General features: G+C 31.0%; 2 protein-coding genes across 4 annotated transcripts in view; one reads left to right on the forward strand and one right to left on the reverse strand.

Moving 5' to 3' along the window:
* On the reverse strand, positions 1-19,966 carry LOC143076587 (nucleoside diphosphate-linked moiety X motif 6-like). The gene is made up of 10 exons (XM_076252409.1): positions 19,917-19,966; positions 18,973-19,001; positions 12,589-12,698; positions 11,612-11,688; positions 9,735-9,826; positions 8,907-9,012; positions 8,369-8,476; positions 5,893-6,095; positions 1,777-1,950; positions 1-334 (listed from the first exon to the last, which is right to left on the reverse strand). The coding sequence occupies exons 3-10, from the start codon at positions 12,645-12,647 to the stop codon at positions 329-331; spliced, it is 825 nt and encodes a 274-aa protein (XP_076108524.1). The 5' UTR covers positions 12,648-12,698; positions 18,973-19,001; positions 19,917-19,966; the 3' UTR covers positions 1-328.
* Positions 19,949-23,629, forward strand: part of LOC143076586 (uncharacterized) — a 23,908-nt gene continuing 20,227 nt past the window's right edge. The window contains exon 1 of one of the 3 annotated variants that reach the window (XM_076252406.1): positions 19,949-20,102. The gene's annotated coding sequence lies outside the window, so the exon portion shown is untranslated. Of the gene's footprint in view, positions 20,103-20,129; positions 20,289-23,629 lie in introns of those variants that run through there. The other 2 variants (XM_076252408.1, XM_076252407.1) reach the window with 2 other exon arrangements.

Raw genomic sequence — 23,629 nt, forward strand, 5'->3', positions numbered from 1 at the left:
TTTCCCAATGATTAATATTTTTAATTTCCTCTAAAATACCCTGAACTTTGCATACAATTTGCGTAAAACAATTGATAATCTAAATCTTTATAAAAAATTTGCATTAAATGATAGATAATCTATATCTGTATAATATCTAAAAACATGATTGGTCTGTTTAACAATTTATAAAATATTCAAAAGATAATACTGCTTGTTTATATAAAACTTATCATGTATATATAAAATAAAATCTGTTTAAAACACATGTACTGGTGTATAAAGTTCCTGGGACTAATCACAGTCAGGCAGTACAAGGGACATACAAGTCTTGAGCTTAAGTACAACATTATTCCTGAAACAGAAAAAAAAACCCAAATATACAAACAAAAAGAGTATCAACATTTCTCTTGTGTGTTTATTGCTTTATGGTGAATTTTAAGTCATTCGGTCATATTTTATATTTTGAAATCATTCAACTGCATCTGATTATAGAAACAAAATTATGTAAATTTCTGTAAAATTTATACTTTGTGAGATTAACAAATGTGTAAAATAGTAGTAAAAAATATCATGTAAAAAGGTATTGTTTTTTTCTATGGTCGGGTTGTTGTGTCTTTGGCACATTCCCCATTTCCATTCTCAATTTTATTATTTACACGAAAGGTTCTGATTTGTCAGAAAGATCAGTGTTGACATGAATATTAATTATGTGGTCATTTTATAAATTTCCTGTTAACAAAAGTATGAATTTTTCGAAATACTAAGGATTTTCTTATCGACATAGATTACCTTAGCCGTATTTGGCACAATTTTTTAAAAATTTTTGGTCCTCAGTGCTCTTCAACTTTATACTTATTTGGCTTAAGGGCATACGATACAGTTTTAATCCTGTATTTACAAGTTGATAAAAATTTGCATATAGGCTATTTTAAACCTGATCAAATCAAATATGTTATAAAAAATATACCTTCATTTGCTACTTTTTGAGTAAATTGAAGTTCAAATTTCAGATATTTCCTCAAAATACGGATTTGTGGACATATTTTTCCTTTCGATAGAAATACAGAACTTTTTTGTTTTAAAAGATAAACACTATATGTTTTTTGTTAAATTATTTGTAATTTGTGTGTTATATAAATATTGCATAAATTTGTACATTTTATTTTTACAAATAACTCAAATTTATCAAATGATCATGAATGTAGGAAAAAAACCGTAATTTTTGGCTGTATATTTATCAAATTAAAAAAAATTGCACTATTTACATTTTCATGAAAATTGGTACACCTAATCTTCTTACGTAATCAAACCAAATGTCATTTTCAAAAAGGGGGTCCATGAACTCGTTTTCAAGTTAAATCAGTTTGAATGCTAAAAATGAGCCAAAAACTGCATCTTTTCCCGATAAGTCACCATTTGACGTCGCGAAAATAACAATTTACGTTAGCAACGTCATTACCTCCCTTTTAACTGTATCGTATGTCCTTAATGACTATTTTGATCTGAGCATCACTGATGAGTGTTATGTAGATGAAATGCATGTCTTGTGTATTAAATTATTATCCTGGTACCTTTGATAACTATTATCTAAAATGATTTTTTGTCATATTACCTAGTATTTCAAAACAAAGAATGTAAACTATGCATCTCAAACTGGACCAAAAACTTTTATATGAACAAATCTTTTTGCATTTGACCAATTTTTTTCCAAAAACCAGTTTTTTTTATAAAAGTATTGACCGATATCTCACATTATTCTTTTAAGCTTCATTTACAAACGTATATTTTACTTACTTTACTAGTTCCCTGTTGTATACAATATATTTTATGATGGCTCTTTTTTGAATAATTGAGCACCTCTGAAGGAGCTATTTGTAATCCACCATGTTTAAGCTGGCCATCTTTATAACATTGCACAATAAATCTGTTAGTATCCACAATGTCTGGATCAGATAAATATTCATCTATCTGTAAAGAGAATCAAACAACAAAATTACAAATTTTCTATAGCTATTGTATGCAGGGATTGGCAAAATGCATAAAACAAATATCCGTCAATGAACTTTTTCTCTATCCACAAAAATTGATACCCTTGAAAAATAAATGTATCCACACTATTTTTTCTGTACCAAGATTTAAGAAAAAACAAGAATGTGTCCAAAGTACACGGATGCCCCACTCGCACTATCCTTTTCCATGTTCCATGGACCGTGAAATTGAGTAATTATCTAATTTGGCATTAAAATTAGAAAGATCATATCATAAGCAACAAGTGTACTAAGTTTCAAGTTGATTGGACTTCAGCTTCATCAAAAACTACCTTGACCAAAAACTTTAACCTGAAACTTCCACTTTCATTTTCTATGTTCAGTGGACCGTGAAATTTGGGTCAAAAGTCTAATTTGGCTTAAAAATTAGAAAGATCATCTCATAAGCAACAAGTGTACTAAGTTTCAAGTTGATTGGACTTCAGCTTCATCAAAAACTACCTTGACCAAAAACTTTTACCTGGACGGACGAACGGAACCACAGATGGACGGACGGACGAACGGAGCCACAGACCAGAAAACACAATGCCCCTCTACTATCGTAGGTGGGGCATAAAAAAGAAATATCTGGTCTTGTTAAATATTTCTTAGTCTGTTGTTGTGTAATGAATGGAGTTTTATTGGTCTAAAAATAGTTCGAAATATGATTTATTTGTTTGTTTAATGGTGTCTGACACCACTTTCAGTACCCATAGCTTTACTATGGACATGATGGAATCCTGTTTTTGTTGGAGAAAGTAAGAGTTTCTGGGTAAAATGGGAAATACTTGTCAAATTAAAAAGAGGTCAGTACAGCCTTGCTGACCAATGCATCCTGACTATCATCACATGACAGCTTCACAAGGAAAGGGCACCTCTGCAATAACTTTGAAATATTATCGGTAGGTTTGGGATGAGCCTCTCAATATTAACAAAGTACCTTCCAACCTCATAAATAAATTCTACATACTGTAAATTCAGAAAGTATTGTGTGCATTTATTATTGTGATTTGAAAAAAATGAACAAAAATTTGAGATTACTGTAAATTCAAAAATTATTGCGAGGTTTTTATTATTGCAAAAAATGGGACAGAGTTAAAAACGCAATTATTTAAACTCTCATTTTAAATATTTTATATGAATTAAACAGGATTCTTTTTAAATCATTCGCCCCCAAGAGATTTCTGGAAAATCAGGCATTTTCGAAAATTTGCAATCAAATGCAAATTAACAGACTCTTGATGCTGTAACTGGTGCTCATCTATTAAACTATATATTGGGATTTGGGGGCCGATGGCATGGGTCAGGATGGGGTGGAATATTTTCTTGTGGGTCGAACCAACCCCCACTTAAAAATGGTAATTTTCTGTCTATTTTCCGATTTTAAAACGACCTTGAGAGGTGAACATTGACAACACTGTGTTTCTTTGTCATTAGGGTATTACCCTATAGTAACAGCAGTCCATTCATGCTAACTAAGTGTCTTGCTGGGGAATTGTTATTGTCAACTAAGGTCTGCCTAAATGTCTGTTTTTACTGATTTTTGACAAAATGATGACCTAGATTTATGGACTAGATTCCATTGGCCATATTATGCCTCGATGTGTTTCTGAACCACCTATGCATGCAGTTATGATAATAGTTTATACCTACAGTCACCTCTAGTTACATAGTGGCCATCCCCCACCTGATTTTGGCTACTTTTCACGTTTTTCCGATTTTGAGCAATTCACTTTGCTGTTGAATATTAATCCTCTCAAAAAACTGTTTGAAGAAATTTTCTTTTTATTTATGAAATCTGAAATGAGAAAAATTTAACCCCCCCCCCATTTTTTTTTTCACATCCCCCTTTCCCTTTTTCCAAAACTGATCTCAATTCAACTTTCTAATGGAGTTTGCAACAATAACTACTCATTTAAATACATCATAAAATATTAAAATGTAACAAAAGGTGCTTGTTATCACTGAATGGTAAAGATTGTTTCAATTTATCAGTTGGTAGTAAAAGTGAATATACATTGTATATTGTATAAATGATTTAAGTTGACTCAACTACTATTCTGGACAAAGAAAGATAACTCCAATCAATTGAAAATTTCTTGCTATTGCACAATATTGTGCAATTAGATATTTCTGGCTATTGCGCAATACTGTGCAATTGAAAATATTTGCTATTGCACAATACTGTGCAATTGAAGATTTCTTGCTATTGCACAATACTGAGCAATTGAAAATTTCTTGCTATTGCACAATACTGTGCAATTGAAGATTTCTTGCTATTGCTGAATACTATGCAATTGAAAATTTCTTGCTATTGCACAATACTTAATATAATAATTTTGGATCCTGATTTGAACCAACTTGAAAACTGAGCCCATAAACAAAAATCTAAGTACATGTTTAGATTCAGCATATCAAAAAAGCCCAAGAATTCAATTTTTGTTAAAATCAAATTTAGTTTAGTTTTGGACCCTTTGGACTTTAATGTAGACCAATTTGAAAACGGGACCAAAAATTAAGAATCTACATACACAGTTAGATTTGGCATATCAAATAACCCCAATTATTCAATTTTTGATGAAATCAAACAAAGTTTAATTTTGGACCCCAATTTGGACCAACTTGAAAACTGGGCCAATAATAAAAAATCTAAGTACATTTTTAGATTCAACATATTAAAGAACCCCAAGGATTCAATTTTTGTTAAAATCAAACTTAAGTTTAATTTTGGACCCTTTGGACCTTAATGTAGACCAATTTGAAAACGGGACCAAAAATTAAGAATCTACATACACAGTTAGATTTAGCATATCAAAGAACCCCAATTATTCAATTTTTGATGAAATCAAACAAAGTTCAATTTTGGACCCTTTTGGGCCCCTTTTTCCTAAACTGTTGGGACCAAAACTCCCAAAATTAAACCCAACCTTCCTTTTATGGTCATAAACCTTGTGTTTAAATTTCATAGATTTCTATTTACTTAAATACTTAAGTTTTGGTGTGAAAACCAAGAATAATGCCCCTTTTTGGCCCCTAATGCCTAAACTGTTGGGACCTCAACTCCCAAAATCAATCCCAACCCTCCTTTTGTGGTCATAAACCTTGTGTTTAAATTTCACTGATTTCTATTTACTTATACTAAAGTTACTGTGCGAAAACCAAGAATAATGCTTATTTGGGCCCTTTTTTGGCCCCTTATTCCTAAACTGTTGGAATTAAAACTCCCAAAATCAATCCCAACCTTCCTTTTGTGGTCATAAACCTTGTGTCAAAATTTCATAGATTTCTATTCACTTAAACTAAAGTTATAGTGCGAAAACCAAGAAAATGCTTATTTGGGCCCTTTTTGGCACCTAATTCCTAAAATGTTGGGACCAAAACTCCCAAAATCAATCCCAACCTTCTTTTTGTGGTCATAAACCTTGTGTCAAAATTTTATCGATTTCTATTCACTTTTACTAAAGTTAGAGTGCGAAAACTAAAAGTATTCGGACGACGACGACGCAGGACAACGACGACGACGACGCCAACGTGATAGCAATATACGACGAAAAATAAAAATTTTTGCGGTCGTATAAAAAGTATGGAGGGTCATACGGGCCATCAAAGAATGGTTGTCGCCATCACGCCTACAGGCGGGATTGGGGGCAAAAGGGTTAGTTCTAAAAAGACAAATCGCAATAACAAATGCACACAATAATTTCTGAATTTACAGTAGTTATTGTAATTTCAAGAATATCTGCATATAGATATATGTATCAGATATTAGAATGCAAATTCTTTTATTGCGATACTCATCAAGTCACATTATTTGCATTAATGAAAACCTTACAATAACTTCTGAATTAGCAATAACCAGAAAACTATATCCATAAAATCTTACATCCACCCATTTGCAGTCCCCAATCTCATGTGGGCAATGTTTTATTTCCTCTGTGATTGGTCTCATCAGACATATGAAGTACCAATCAGAACATCCGTATCTAAACTGATGTTGGTGTCTAAAGGCTATCACAGATATAAACTCAGCTTCAACACCTGTCTCTTCAAGTACCTCTCGTCTGGCTGTTTCTTCTACACTCTCTCCTGAGAAAAATAAGTAAGACTTCATTTTAGAGATATCAGTCAAATTGTTCCATAAAAACTAAGCCAATATTTACCATTCTTTAACAATTTTATTCTGAAGTTTCAAAAAATTAGCAGACTGCTCTGAGGGATACGATTGCCATTGTTTTCATTGACATATATGTATACATGTAACTGGATAATATCATTTTTAAAACCAATTCAACTGCACATGTAAAATAACATTTACATAATCTGAATAGTTACAAAATAGCCAATTCCGGATACAAGTGTATGAACAATGTACTTATTGTGTTTTATTTTTGTACTATCAATTCCAAGTTTACTTTCCACAGCTGTAACTGAGACTCAGAGTGAGAGAAGGTATTTCACTTCGTATCTTATCACCTATTTTCCTACGTTAATTCTAGGAGGAACCCCATTCCTAAATCTTTAAATATTTAATTTCCTTTGGGTCAGTGGTCATGACTCCTTTCCAAATGTCTCGGTTTAAATTGCGATGGTTTTTAATATAATACGAGGTTTATCGACAGAACGAGTTAATTTTTCTCGACTTGTTGTACTGTATTTTGTAAGTTACTTCCAGATGGGAGACAACTCGAAACGATAATATGGAAGACTCCATTTCGCCTGAAGGGGTGTTGTAGTTACACCTTTACGATGTGGACTACATTTATTTTAATTTAAACGATGCATATGATTTAAAATTATGCAAAAACAATAACCCTCAATAGCAGACATACATAGAAAGGATCCCACGAGTTTTAAATTAATAAATTGAGTGGGGAATCCAGAGCAACCATTCAATATAATACCCCTTGAACTCAAGAAAACTATACGCATGCGCATAATTACCTAAACAAACCCTGGAGCAAGAACGTATATTAAATGTTAATTAAACGACCTAGATGGTTCGCTATTTCTTTATGGAAGTACAATATCAAATATCAGTGTCAAAACGGTGACATATATAAGAAAAACTCTACTTCAGTTCTTAAATGACAGAAATAGATTTTTATTGAAATCAGAGAACTCTCGCATTTTTATCAAAACTGGGGAATCCCCTGACGTGTTTCTAAATTTATAAAAACACTAAATATAAATACTGCTTAATTCTGCTTTTCCGTGTTGTTAAAAACACACATATAAGTCAAGGGAAATATCAAACATGAAGATTATGAAAAGAACATTATAGGAAAGTTGTTTAAGTTCAATCCCTTTGTTTGTTTTTACCTTTTAAAGCAAGACAATCATAAGAATCTGAGATGTTCCTTAATGTTTAGAATAAAACGATTGACGTGAGGGCATGGCTCTGAGCCAATGGTATAAGTCTACAGATTGCTTGAAAGCAATCGTATCCCAAAAATGTCCTCTTTATAGTTTTATATAATGTTCCATAAATTTAGAATTAAAATAAAAATACTGTGGATGTATCTATTTTTGTAGGTACCAAATTTTTGTGGATTAAGAAAAAACTTACATTTTCATGGATATTAGATTTAGTGGTTTTGCTATAGTCAGCATATTTTTATATGGAACATTTGTAATTAGTTGAACATCAGTGGCGGATCCAGAAATTTTCATAAGTGGGGGCCCACTGACAGACCTAAGAGGGGGCCCGCTCCAGTCACGCTTCAGTGATTCCCTATATAAGCAACCAAATTTTTTCCCAAAAAGGGGGGACCCGGGCCACCTGGGCCACCCCCCTAAATCCGCCTCTGAACATTTAAAGTTGTTTTTTCCTTGTACCCACAAAATCCATAAGAATTGTTGTCCAACAAATAATAACAAATCCTCAGTAATCACAAAAATTGACCTTCTCCTTAAAACTAGTATAAACTGTTTGTATTAAGAATGATCTAACTATTATTGAGATTCCATCTCTGCAACAAGTGAATTACGATATGTCAATATCGTTCTATTGAGACAGCTGTTAAATTTTGATAATTTTAAGCCTGAGGCTTGCTAAGCTTTTTAACTTGAGAGTGGAGAATTATCGTTATACACAAGTTATAGTGGTGGAATCTGTTTCTAAAAAAGGTTTTTATCCTTCCTTTTTAAAAATTTGCAGAAAGTTGTGTTCATTACATGTGACGTCATCAGGCATGGTCGCCTATTTTCAGGGTGTCACAATAGAAAATTCAGAAGAAATCAAGAAAATAAATTTCTACCAATCGTTTGCTGAGAATAGATATTTTACTATGATGAGAAATATATTTCTCAAACCACTCAAAAAAATATGAAAATAGCTAAAAAATTATAGAAAAAGTTACCTAAATCAGCCAGTCCTCCAGGCAGTTTCCAATGTTTCTTTATAAGGTTATATTTTTCTTGTATTACAAGTAACTGTCCTTTGTCATTTACTACAAATCCAGCTACACCTAAAAATAAAAATAAAAATTATGACATATGCACATACCCTGTGTGAAAAGATTGCTTCCCTTAATCTACTTTATAGATACTTTGTCAATTGTAAGCTAATGAGCTCTCATTAAGTATCAGACAATACGGCAGTAAACCAATGTCTACTGTTCTAGAGATTTTTTGTTAGGTTTGTGTATAGATTGTATTTTTTTTGCTGACTTTAGCAATTTTTAAAATCAGCTCAGCTCAGAAGTCGGTTTTTTTGGTACAAACATTATTTCTAAAATTGTCCATTGATAAATTTTATACATGCTCAACTTTAACATATTGGGCTTTGAGGGTTCCTGATGGAGGTAAATCCAGATAAGTGCTTCAGACATATGAATTTTTTTAACAACATTCTGTATTTTTTTAAAACACATTCTCTAGGTTTTCTATCATACTTACCCAGGTATTGGTTAGCAAATCCAGGAATTCTGTTTTCAATGTCATCTGGTAACCATTTAGTCAGCATAACATAACCAGGCTGAGCATGGTGGAAATCAAAACCTAACTATCAAAAATAATATATAGTTACACTACAATTTACTCTACAAGCATTGAAAATGTAACTGTAAAAAATAAAGTAGTATTAAGGTTATATCATGTATATAGCAATACCAAAATAAAAAATAATAAAAAGGAAACTACATGAACAAAACACATCCAAAACCTGGTCTAAATACCAGACCGTTAAAAAGACCAAACTAATCACCAGATGATGGAAAAATAAAAAAATTTATACTATTTTTTCAAAGTATTTTTTTATAAACATTTACTGCTCTATCATTAGTAACCACCACTTAAAAATTCAAATCTACAGGGTACTTCAGCTTTGGTAAGATATACAATAAACAAATATGTACATTCATCAGCTAAAGTACAAATAATTCTTCTTTCAACATTTGTTAAATAGAATAAAAATGTTTTTTTTTAATGTATCCAAAAATTGCCTTAACCTTAGAAATAAAATATGTTTAACAACCAGTATTGGATCAAGGTTTGGGAAACCCCTTTTTTTGACGATCAAGACATTTGAATGGGAAACATAGGGGTGGAACCCCCTTTTAAAAATGGCTGGATCTACCCCTGACAAATTTGATAGACCATACTCAACAAACAAAAGCAGAATCAATATTGTCCGACCTTATCAAACATCATTGGTAATTCTAGGTTTCACTGTATATACATGTATCAACAGATGACTGTTGAGGAAATGGTTAAATATAAACTAACCTCAGTACAGACTGGCACAACCTCAGAATGATTCTTTCTAGCTTTTACCCATACTGCTTTTATTCCCTCACTCTTCCATTTGGTAACAGCTCCTGTGAAGAAAAAACAACAAGAATGTCACATCTATAATACTAAAATTACGAGGTCCAATTTGTCAGCCGTCATCACGTAAAAACGACGAATCAAAGAATTCAGCTTTATATATAACTAATATAGTACAAAGGTGTAGATTAAAAATTACACCACTCCAGGCCCTTTTGTTTTCCATGTAATTAATATTGCCAATAATTAAGAAGTTCCGGGTCGAGTCCGATACCGATACCAATAGTATATTCACCTGTTACCTATTACCTTATCTGTACGTTCCGCATCTAACAGGTGCACCACCAAACGGTGTATTTAGGATTATGCTATATACACGGATCATAATCACAGGGTTGACACTACTAAATTCAATCATTGTCAAATTGTTACCTATTGTAGTATTTTAATCAGTAAGACTTTCTAAGATAACAATACGAATACTAAAAATCTGGACTAAAAATAAGGTGTATATAGGAACCGTTTTCAATTTGTTAGCGAGCATGACATAAAACAGTGAATCAAATAATTCAACTGTATTTATAACTAACATAGGACAATGCTGTTGATTAAAAATTACTCCATTCCAGGACCTTTTGTTATCCAAATAATTAATATTACCAATAATTGATAAGTTCCAGTTGGACGGGTTCAAACAGAAAGATTTGAAAGCAGAGAAAACTGTGTATCTTATTATCGGCATGACTTTATCAGATAAAAAATAATACTAAAATAAGGCTTGCGCATAGTTATTTACTTTAATTCAGTCACGGACCCGCGATATCACGGGTGTGTTCTAGTGTATTATACTAACATGCAGTATTGATTCATGTAAGTCATATTATTCATCAACTTTTTAAGATAAGATAAAATTGAGAATGGAAATGGGGAATGTGTCAAAGCGACAACAACCCGACCATAGAACAGACAACAGCTGAAGGCCACCAATGGGTCTTTAAGCATTGGAGGAATCTACAACAAAATAAAATCGTTTTCATAACAGTGTGGACAAGACCATTTCTTGACGTGCTCAGTTCCTCTGTAATGCTGAATTATCACATTGTACTTTTTATTGATATTTTAAAGTTTTCAGGTAGACAATGGTTCTAAACACATAAATCAAATACTGTAAATTCAGAAATTATTGCGAGGTTTTTATTATTGCGAATAATACGACTGAGTTGTAAACGCAATAATTAAAACTCGCATTTTGTAATATTTTAACTGAATTAAGCATGACTTTTCTCAAAATCGTAAAAATTAGAATCGCATTCAAGTGTAAAATGAGAAAATCGCAATAATAAATGCACGCAATAATTTCTGAATTTACAGTAATACAAATTACTAACAGAGGACTAAACCTTATGTGTTGATTTTAATATTGAATACTTAGACATTCTTTAGTTCTTCTCATGCACATGCATAAACTTTACTAATTTAATCTATTTAAATACCTACTGGAAGGCCTCTGACAGACTGAGGGAGTGTATATTCATTGTTATTGATAGCCGATGACAAACAGTTTAAAGGAGGTTGAAAATGTCATAAACAATGAAAATTCAGCCAATGATATGACGTTATTATCATTTTGGGGTACGAACAATGAAATTCCCATGATTCTTTAAATTATGAAACGGTCAATTAGGAACAGTAGTCTTGTAGTGGTGGTGAAGAATAAAATAGCATTTATTTTGTTTCTGAAGCATGGAATTATCAAGCTTTTAATAAGTTATTGTAATAAATAAGATATAAATTTGGAAAAAACATCTAAGATATAATGAATTAAAAATACTTACCTTGCAATTTTTCTTCAAATTCTTTCTTTATATTTTCACATTTTTGGTATTTTGTATCAAGTGTATAGCCATTATACCTAAAATGTTATGATAATGTCATTATGATGGAAGAACAATTAAATCTCTGGTATTTGTATAATAAATTAAGTCAAAGAGACAGCAACCAAAAAACAAAAGGAAATGTTACTGCATATGCAACAGAAAAAATGTCTTTTGTTTCGATAAGTATACTTGTGTAAAAATTGTGAAAAGATGATATACACTAATGTGTTACCAATATCTGAATATCTCCACATTTGAATGAAAGTAAACTTACATATGAGCTGTGTCAGGTAGAAATTGACCATATGTTAGTCCTCGTGTAAGTGTACAGGTATAAGAGATTGACAGAGTTTGGAATATAAAATTATAGTAATAGATGAACTTAAGTCTGTGTTGTAGGGTTCAAACATTTACTGAATTGGCATAGATACTTTTTTAAACCTAAATATGTTAAACGATGTATTGATATTCATTTACATCAGGTCAATACTAGTCAATGCAGCTCATGAAATTAATAGACAAATGTCTTCAGTATGTCAGCTCTTAAAAAAAACAGTGCAAGAAAGATCTTAATCACTTGACATGATATAATTGTTTGGCTTATAGAGATTTTCTTTTTCTTATGCGATGTAATTCTACTCATGTCTTTTGGCCACTAATTCTTTATTTTTAAGTCCATTTGTTCATATAGCTCTCCAACTGTTTTGGTTCTTATAACATGTACATCATTGGCTTTCAAAATTGGCTTTGAGTGTTCCTGAAGAGGGTAAATCTAGAAAACTGCTTAAAACATAAAAAATATAAAACTTTGGTTTTTTTGTTGTTTTTTAAGTATATATGATTATATTCAAAGAGCTTCAATTAAATATAATTACAATAATCTAAAAGTTAACTAAATTGAACTTTTTTATAAAATAGTAATGTATAAAACTTGCATGTCTTTTCTAACAGAAAATCCTTCCGACTCCAAATTGTTTTTGTCATTACTAGCCATCTTTTTTTCTTTTTATTGGCTTTCTGCTATACCATTATGAATAAATAATACCTGAAATAATAATTTCATCATTCATCACAACAATTTGATTAGTAGGTATCCTATATTTGAAATCGTTTTTCTCAACATATCCTAAGTGTATACACTATATATTCACATAGACCAAGCGTTTTAAATATTTAAAATTTAACTGTCGAGAGTGGATAAATACCATATTACACAAGATTTGGTGGTGGGATCTGTTCTCTAATGATATTTAAACAATATTCAGGCAAACTAATTCCTTCATTACAAATGATCTGCAAAAAGATGTGTTCTTTCTATGTGACGTCATCAGGCATGGTCGCCTTTTGTCATAATCAAATTTTGACCAATGAAGAACTGAGATCAAATGAACCACGCATTGATTAAATAAAAATAATAAAAATGTTGGGAAAAGGATAAATTGTGTAAGAATTAGAGAAACACAAATATAATTTTCTGTTCAGAAATTAGCTCAACCAAATTAAATTGTCAAATTTTATTATCCATGTTCATATCAACAGAATACAAAAACAACAGAAAACAAAACTATGAACAAATAAACAAATATTCTTTATACACTTTTAAGGCCTTTAACGCCTAGTTTATAAAAATCCAACCATAAATGCCTTCAAAATTATTTATTGAAAAATATTGTTTGTATATGAAACATAGCAAAAAACTGCAGATGTCGAATACTTTTAGCCATGTACTGTATATGAGGAAAATATTAAATTGTGCAACATGGCAAACATTTTGATTTGGGGTAAATTTTTCACCAACAGAATGCCAAATAGAAAAAAAAATTTGCAACACAGATTCTTCATACTTTTTGTAATATCTCACCTCTTGAATCTTCATGCAGTTTCTGTCAATAACTCTTTAAAACTACATTTAATCTAATTTCCTTCAAGTGTGGTATTAATTGACCTGTTCCTTATTTTCTAGACTCAGGGTGAAGTCATTTGTCTATTGTTGAATGCTGTGAGTTAACCTTTTTGTTTTTTGTGGTTTAGTTAGTGTCTTTTTGCATATTACATATCTGCTTTTGTTTAGATGTTCAAAATCAAAATGTCAGTTCATTTAAGGTGGTACCTAACACTACAGGGAGATAACTCTGGAAAGTCAGCTAAACATTTTAATTACGTTGTGTTGTAAAGGGAATATTAAGCTTCTCAATGATCAAAATTTGTGTTTGCCAATTTGCTATATAACCAGTGTAATTTTTCTGACAAAATGGTTGGTTCAAATTTTTTTAAATTTTTAAATTTTTGTTAAAGTGTCAAAGACAAAATTTTATGAAAATTAAACGAACCAAATTAATTTAAGTGAAAGTGTTGGGTACCACCTTAACAGTCAACTATACAGTATTTTTTTGTATCAATGCTGAAGACTATAATTTCTTATGACCCCTTCATTTGAACTCTGGTGGATAGTTGTCTCATAAGATATCATTTAACATCTTTTTGTTTTTATATGTAAATTTTAAGATTGATACTTGCATGAACAATTATTTGAGCAAACAACAATACACAATCTTTTGCTTAAAAACTGATTTCAGGTTTTTTTTACATCAAACATTCATAAATTCACTTGGATATTTTTGTAACTTCATCCATTTGTATTGAAGAAGGAGAAATGCTCTCTTTCTCCAATTTTAATTTCTGTGTTTTGACAGGATTACAGTTTTTTTTTTATAGATAAAAGAAGATGTGGTATGAGTGCCAATGAGACTCAAAATTTGTAGAAGTAAAAGTGTAATTTACACTTTTACTTCTACGAATTTTGACTTTGAAGGAGAGTAGTCTCCAGGGATCTCCATGGATGAACATTGAACGATGGAGGAACTTTAAACCATTACAAACTGTGTCTACGCTGAACAGTGTAGTGCGATCGGAAGTATTTTATCCCTCCATACAAGGAATGGTGAACATGTTAAATCATTGCTTATTTAAATTATATTTATTTGAATTTTCATTATAGAATAAGAAGTATCAATATTTTCATTTATTGCTGTTTTTAACCATTCAAATTCGAGTCTGAATAGAAACCGGAAACGCTGATGTATCAATTTGATTGTAATGAATTCGGAATTACGATACGATATTTCTTAAAAGAAATTTTTACTTTTAAACTTTTAAAGTAATTCTAAATTATCGTTACAGCAGTACTCGAGTTATTTGCAATGAAATAATATTTACTGTTTTGCGTCTTATTTTGTACTTCTTAAAAAAGGGGGATGCTGATTGCGTAAGTGAAAATAAAGCATGTGTTCGACTTGTTAAACTGTTTTCTTTGTAACTGGGTTATTAATTTATTTATTTAATCTAAATTATCATAATCATTTGCTGAAACTTAGTTGATTAATTCGACAAATAGATCGTCTATCCACAGATAGTATTGTTGATCTACCTGTACAAGCTCAGGTACAAGTGATTAGCGATCTTAATCTGGATATCCCTCAGGCGTTAGAACTGTATTGGATTATAACATAAAAAGCCTAAGGGTTATACAATTGCATGCATTTGATTATAATTGATAAAAAAATGGCGTCTGGCTGCAAAAAACGATGAAGTTTTGAACGATGGCGGAAGACAATTTAACGATGGCGCAAGACAATTTAACGATGGTGCAAGTCATTTGACGATGGCGCAAGACATTTAAACGATGGCGGGGCGCCATCGTTAAACAGGCCATGGAGATCCCTGGTAGTCTCATTGGCACTCATACACTAATGCCTTAAGCATTTAGACCAGATAACCACATATAATGAAGAATGTTTCTATGTTCTTTATTAAACTAAACATCCAACCATTACATGCTGTGTTAAATAACCGAAAAATATAAAAGTAAGCTATTTTGAGAAATTTGCAAATTTTGTACACCTTTCAAGTAAGGATACAAACAGTGTTCCATATAATTTTTTTCACAAAATTAGTGTTCATTAAAAACTCTTATTTTCACTAAATGTGAGCAAACAGGGTATTTAAATGTTCATAAGAGGGCAAATACATGTTGTTGTCACTGAAGTTCATATGTAGGTACACACACGTGAAGGTGCAGCAATTGTCCAAATCAAGGTTTCTGGTTTCATATAAATATTATGCAAAGATTGTACACTATCTGACTAAATTTTGACAAGAAATTGTCATTACTCATGATGTGGAAGACAACAGTTGGTGAGGGAAAAAGAGTGTTTCCACACACAATAAACATCAACAAAGGGAAGTAATTCAAAAAGTACTTATACAAAGCGCAAGACGACACATAAATCATTATCTTTGATTTCTCTTAGTCCTTTTTAATGCCCCTTAATTTTGTCTCATTAACATGCATATACAAAAGGTCTCAATCTCTTTCTTTAACAGATGATTTAAGATATGTAGATAAATTATGGAAATTCTGTTGAGAATGATTACAAACTTGATTTATCTCCCCTAGTGTGAGTAAATTTGTTTATTCTGTGGGCTCTAATTGACACTGTTTTGCATTAAGCACAATAAGTGGTTATGAAATATTCAATTTCAATTCTATGTAAGCTTAAGCTATTTTTTTAACACCCTTTCATACAAAGAAATTGAATCTTTTCAAAGCCAGTGTATTAATTGATAAATCTAAAATGTAAATAATTTTGCATAAAAAGATAATAATCTTCTAATATTCACATAAAAGTTTTATATTTATTCAGTTCTGCATCTAAAATTATTTATAGATTTTTCAAATAGGACAAAAAGACATATGCTACAAAAATCAAGAAAACATGAGTTATCTCCAATGAAGAACCATAAAACAATGAAGCCTTTAACAGCCCAGTTTTCAAATAACCAATCTTCTAAGTCTTAAAGAATTTAGAACGATTGAAGTACCACAGGTATTGTATAAATACAATAAAGTAATATATGTTCCTTATTGGAATTTTTGAAAAAAGAATTTAGAATTGACAAAAGTGGACAATTTTTTTTTATATTTTGATGATTGTACTTATAATTAACTTTGTACAAAATCTTTTCTTTAATCCAGATATTTTTAAACATATTTGGCAATGGTAAAACATAATAGCATAAACATCAGTTTCAAAAGATTTACTCAGCAAGGACACTAATTATTAACATTTATTTCTATGGAAGAACAAAATTTTATTTTGTTATTTTGTTATTTTAACTTTAATTTGCATGTCTTCATATATTTTATGCCAAGAATTATCTGATCCGTCATCTGAATGCTTTCTTCTTTATAACCATTTCAAGAAATAACATAGTTCACCCCATCAAAGACATTCCTGTTCAATGTATATTAGTTTATAGTAAACACATGATTTAACTGTCTTCAACATTTTATCAAAACAGTCCTTGAGTTATTCTTCATTGCCATTCAAAGAATCCAGTTTTTCTTTCAAAGCTTTTTTTCTTTCATGTCTTTTTCTATTCCTCTGTCTTTTAGCCAGTCTATTCTCTAACCCTTCCTGTACTTCCTGTGATCTAAAACTATTTTCTCCATGCATATGATGGTCTACCTCTTCCTGCATTTTCCTCCTTGCTATTTTTCTATTTTGTTCCAAAGATCTGGTTTCGTGACTCTGCAAAAAAGTTCAATATATTGTAAAAATAATTTGGGTATTTTATTTGGACATACATTTTTGTATTTATAGATTTACCTCTGCATCTAAGTATATATATATATATATATAATGAGACACTACATTCATCTCCACACAGTTTCAAAATTTAAAACACAACACATACACAACGCATTATGAGTATTGAATATGTAACTTTCGTTACCGGAGAAAAAACTTATCAGACTTAAAAGTTGTGGCATCTCAATTGGTTATAATTTTACATTTTACAAATTTTTTATGTTCTTCCAATGTGTACCGGTATATTCTTTGATAGTCATCAGACATGTTCTTGTTGTATAAATGAAGTTGAATGTGTCTCAATGTCTGTGGTGGATGCCCTTTTAATTTACAGGTTTTTTTTGCTTGTGTGCAAGCTGTCTACATCTTCTATTTCTGGTGGAGAGTTTTCTCATTGGAAATCATACCACATCTTCTTATTTTTATATACAGCTTTTTTCATAATGTCACAACAGAATATTTATCAAGAAAAAACTGAAAACAAGCAAACCTTCATTAGAAATAAAATAATCATCTGGTAGGAAAATATATGTTGGCAAAAAATTCTAAAGAAACTGTTATAAATATAATATCCAAATAAGCTGACATTGACACCAATGAAAATCCGAGGAATTTGAACAATTTCCACGTGTAATGTTCATGATGTTTCTAATGAGTAAGTGCAATGCATGTTGGTATGATAAGCATTAATTTTAATACCAAAATAAATTAGTTTCAAAATAGTAAAGAACATGATGAATAAAATTAGAATATATGTTCTTGTTCAATTACAATTTATATTTATTTAACATGTCATGGTATAAAGATTGATTGGTTATTAGCTGCAGTTAAAGATTGATTGATTGTTGTCTGATTAATGTCAAAAGATTGATTGAATTCTGTGTGTGTAATGTTCAATGATATGAAGACACATGGAAGATGCATTGATTGCTGTTTGCTTTACTTTTCATAGATACATCAACAGGACAGTAACCTAACAATTAAATAAGCATCAAATATATCTAACTTACCCTGACAACAATTCCAGTAGGTAAATGTTTCAGTACACAACAGTTATTTGTCTTTGCCACTGCCTGACCCCCAGGTCCTCCACCTCGTACAAATTGTTCTTGAAAATCACTTTCCAATAGCTCTGGAAACTTGTATTGTTTCCGCGAGATTAATCTTCTTGTCTGATAAAATTGCATTTCACAAGCCAAGAACTTACAGTTTGTTAAACATTGTTGAAGATTCTTAGTTACTAGTCCACATGGTTGAGAATAAAATTGAATTCTCTTTGTCGTCCATAAGTTTGAATTCAAATGTCTAATGGGATGAGAAGTTTGTTTATATGCCAAGTGACTGTAGTTTGCTACACTTCTGAATAGTTGTACCCAAAATTCTGATAATAACGCCATTTTTTTTTCAATTCTGAAACATCAGCATTCAATATCTTTGCAAATCATCAGACATATATATATATATTCTACAGTACTATCTTAATGGGCAGAGTTTCTTCTTTAGTCATGTAGTTTGTACAATATTGAGAGCCACGCATTCTTTGTGTAATTCTTCTGAATCTCAAATATTCAATTTAAGTGTGGTTATAGCAAGAAACATTACTGTAATTAGTTATTTAGTGAAAGTTCCTCTGTTAATTGATGCAGTAGAAAAGGTTTAAATACTCACAGTGCTGTTGATTTTATCAAAACAACATCCTAATAAAATAGAAAAAATTATATTACGTGTATTACAATCTTAAAATTACTGATACATATAGCTCTCCATATTTTACAGCATATACATCAAAATACATAAAAATGATGAGTTTTATAATATTGTTCATACATGTAATTCATGTTTGTTATTATTCTCTGTTGAACTGTTTTACACAGTTAATACATGTATTTGTCATTTAATTTTCAGAGGCATTTCATTTGTAGCTTTATACTATCATCCTCGTCTTTTGGGTTGTCATGCATTTGAGAATACATAATGACTTCATGATTTCATTGAAAAAGCCCTGTCGTACAAATTCATATGACAGCTGACAAATTATAATTCCCTTATCGCTAATCCCGTTTGGCACAAAAATCTGTCCCGCTTGAACTATTGATGTCATACAACAATCACTTTTCCATTGTGGCGTCAGATATTTTATTTTTATGACGTCAAAATTTTAAGGGAACTTTTGTAATGTCCAGCATGTCCAGTAATTGGGACACATAGCGATAAGGTGTATACTATGCGGTATGGGCTTTGAAGACTGTTAACCAAAATAAGCCATTTTGTATTTGTATTTAGGCTATAACTCAAGAACGGTAAAAGTTAGTCTCTAGTAGAGAGTTATCTCATTGACAATAAAAATAATATCACAACTTGTTGTCATTATATAGACAGCAATCTATACCTTTTTTGTATATTTCACTGATTTGTTGTGTAATTATCTCCCTTGTCACAATGTAATATTTTTTTTGGGGGCCTTCCAAGGTTTATTTATTGAATACCAATCAATTTGTATGCTTTGGTTCATCCTCAAGTCAATTGAATGTTAATAAAAGAAATTATACATTGGATTAAAATATAACAGATGGAGAAATTAATATTTCATGAGATTTTGTGGGAAGCAGCACCTTTTCTATCTGTTGCAAGCGTTTGTCCGACCCTGATCGTCGGAGGAATTAGCGGCGAGTTTATTATTTGTTTTGATAACGAAAACGGATTATAAACCACAAAATGATATCATTTACACTGTTTTGTCAATTAGTTATCAACAACACTTGATCTTCACGTGACAAAACACCTTTTCCATTCTGTAGGTATGGCTGTTCATTAATATATGTGGTGAAAAATAACGGTAAACGCGCCTCTTCAAACGCAAGTTTTGACCTGAACTTTAAAATTTTATGTTTGAGAAAGTAAGCAGCTTACTGTTGTTAATTTAATTTTGGTCCATGGAAATTATCATTCTTCTATGCATTGTTTAAATACATGATTATTACATGGTAAGCACACTCAATGTTTTTTTCAATGTCTAGTTCAAATAATTATGACGTCTTGGAACTGGAAGGCTATTTTAAACTGTCCAACCGATAAGAAATAAATGTATACTGAACTAACCATAACACCTATCTCTAACCTAACCTCAACCATAATGTGAACCAAATATCTTTGGTACAGACAGTATTCACCCCCCCAGGCCAGGGATTTTGTCAGTGCTCTTCAGTATCACAAAATTAATTTAACTTTTTGTATGCCATAAATAACCATTAAATGGAAATGTGTTTGTGCTAATCAACATTGTCTATAATATTGTCTGTTGTCTTTATCATGTTTATCATTTCATCACTAAATTTTGTGAAAGTAAAAAAACATCTTACAATTACATATATTATAGAGGGGGGATAGGACCTTTATCGGGACTTTGAAATCAGGTATTTATTAAACTCAGGATTTTGGGATTGACCCTTTCCGGATCCGGGGAATTCTTTTTCTGAATTTCGGGATGTCGAGATTTAAATTAATTTAAGTTCCGCACCTCAGGATTTCATGTTTTAAGCCCAGGATTACGGGATCAGGACCCCTCCTACCCCCTCCCCCTATTATAGATTTAACTGGCTATACATTTATTATAACTTGACGACCCCAGGTAATTAGTGACTCTGTAGCAAGTGGTATAATTTAGTGTATCTGAGGCCATAAAAAAGAATAGGTTTGTTTGCCCTAACCCTACCTACCTAGAAAAAATCTGCCTACTCAAAATCTTTTATTGTCCTGATGTGAAAATATTTTTTTTTATTCAGATAGGTATGAAGACTAATAAACATCAGATACTTAAATTTCTCTTTGTCAAGAAAAAGAAAAGAAAATGCCTACCGTACTACCTACATGTACCTACCTGTGTCTTGATGTTTGGGTAGGGTTTGGGCAAACCAAAATATTTTTAAGTGTGGCCCGACATAATGATCCTTAAATTTAAAAGTATAAAGGTTATGTCTGTTTGCATAGAAATTTTTATAATATCATTACCATGAATACAGACATGTACAGATTACAATTTGTTAAACTTTTGAATGCTGAAACATCATTTATTGATGATAAATTCTGTGAGCAGAATTAACATTTGACACAAATATTATGGCTCAGCAGTAAATTTCATGTGCCATGTCAATTTCAAATACAAATGTACCTTAATATACAGTGATGTTTGTTTTTATTTATAAATAAACATGATAAATACTTTTAAATTCTTGTACATTGTAACTGACTTGCTTGCACTACTGATTTTACAAAAAAAATCGCTAACTTAATTATAAGCAACATTTTACAAACAAATTGTCAATGCATGAAATTTTGAGACATTATTATCAAACCATGTGTACCTTTAAACAACACATTTTCATTCTTCATCTTGACAAATAGTTATGATTTTTAGTCAATACATGTACATTTGTATCTGGTCATGTTGGTACTGTAAAACTAATATTACAACAAAACCTGAAAATAGTTCAAATGTCAAATGATCAATAATGATGACTATTTATGAGGGTAGTAATCTGGGAATGGGGGTACCTTCATGAAGAATAACAATAAAATTTTCTTGCTAAAAGACATAAAAAGCATGAAAAGTAATTTTTTGTGCATGACCATAAAATGTACACTTTCTCTTAGATTTTGATTCATCACATTATTTTTTCTCTCTGAAGATGATGCTTAAAACCATAATTATAAGAGACCTTTGCCAATAAGAAAAATTTAACCAATTTGATGCTAGCCGCTAAGCTGTAGCCAAAAATTACTGTTTAGCGCTTGAAAGTAAAGGGCATGACTACAATGTACCAACATGACCAATATTTATTGAATATAAACATGATAAAGAAAGTTGATTGTATCATGTGTTTAATTACAAATGTAGGACTATCAGATGATGTATTTATGTATGTTCAAATGTAGTTACTAGATACATACATTCATGACATTGGTAAAAATCTGAGGCAGATGAATTTGTAATGACGCACTCCCTACAAAATGTAACTCATGTGACCTTTATATAAATATGAATACAGTGTTCACTATAAACCTGATTTATCACACCTTCATCATGTTCATGACCTTTTTGTTTTATTGCTATAAACATATATATATTAGTTATAAAATTGAGAATGGAAATGGGGAATGTGCCAAAGAGACAACAACCCGACCACAGAGCAGACAACAGCAGAAGGTCACCAACAGGTCTTCAATGCAGCGAGAAATTCCTGCACCCGGTGGCGTCCTTCAGCTGGCCCCTAAACAAATATATATACTAGTTCAGTGATACTGAACAATAATAACATGTATAAAGAAAGGATGAATAACACGCACATGATATATACAACTTTACATTTTTAGTTTACTAGCAGATTAAATTTTATGACTTTTACTCTTTTCTTTTAAATATTTTACATGTCATGTTAATAAAGTACTCCCAATAAAAAAAATCCCTCTTTTTAAATGACACTGAGAAAATGAATTAGTTATAATTTTTTAAAATTAATACCAGGTACATGTAGCCAGTTGTTTGACCGTGAACTTTTTTTCCCATGTAAAAGTTCATTTGTGTAGTGACAACATTTTGTTATTGATCTTTCCTGAACGGAATGTGCATGCTGTGAAATCAAGATTTACATTCATTAATCATGTTAATTAGAAATTGATGGTTAAAGTGAATTAGATCATTGAATGGGCTGGAATTGAAATTGATTGATTACCGGTAACATGATTAATTAGCAAGTTATTATCGTTTCCAAACCATCACTACTAGGAATGGGGGTTACTTATTCATTGTATTTTGGTAAGAATTAGGTTGTTAATTTATGAACAGTTTAGTCTCCAGACCATATAAAAATAACACATTGAAATTGATCATCGTTTTGTATTTTAGTACATTTAAGTAAAAAAGGAAATTATAGATTTGACGAAATTCAAAGACGATTTTACTAGACTGACTAATATATAGGCACATACAAAATGGGGAACAGTAAAGTTTGTAACCTAGGCTGCAGGAACAATAGGGAAGCCCAAAAATTTTAACAACATTTACAATGTATATATAAGTTCCGTTATTTTTCAAGTCTTTATATTTAACTGACCAATATTTAAGCAGAATAAATATTTTGTATTGACAGTTTTAGATTCTTTGTCAGTTCAGATTAAAGTTTAATCCCCATGTAATGGTATTCATGATAAGCGTATAACAAGATGGGTGTTGATAGGTGTCAAGCTAAGATTGAACTTTTATGTAGACTTTATTGTCATTTAAATCCAGAAATCATTTTATAAACGACAAGATTTATTACTTCGGTCT

The sequence above is a fragment of the Mytilus galloprovincialis genome, chromosome 5 (assembly GCF_965363235.1).
Source record: "Mytilus galloprovincialis chromosome 5, xbMytGall1.hap1.1, whole genome shotgun sequence".
NCBI lineage: Eukaryota > Metazoa > Mollusca > Bivalvia > Mytilida > Mytilidae > Mytilus > Mytilus galloprovincialis.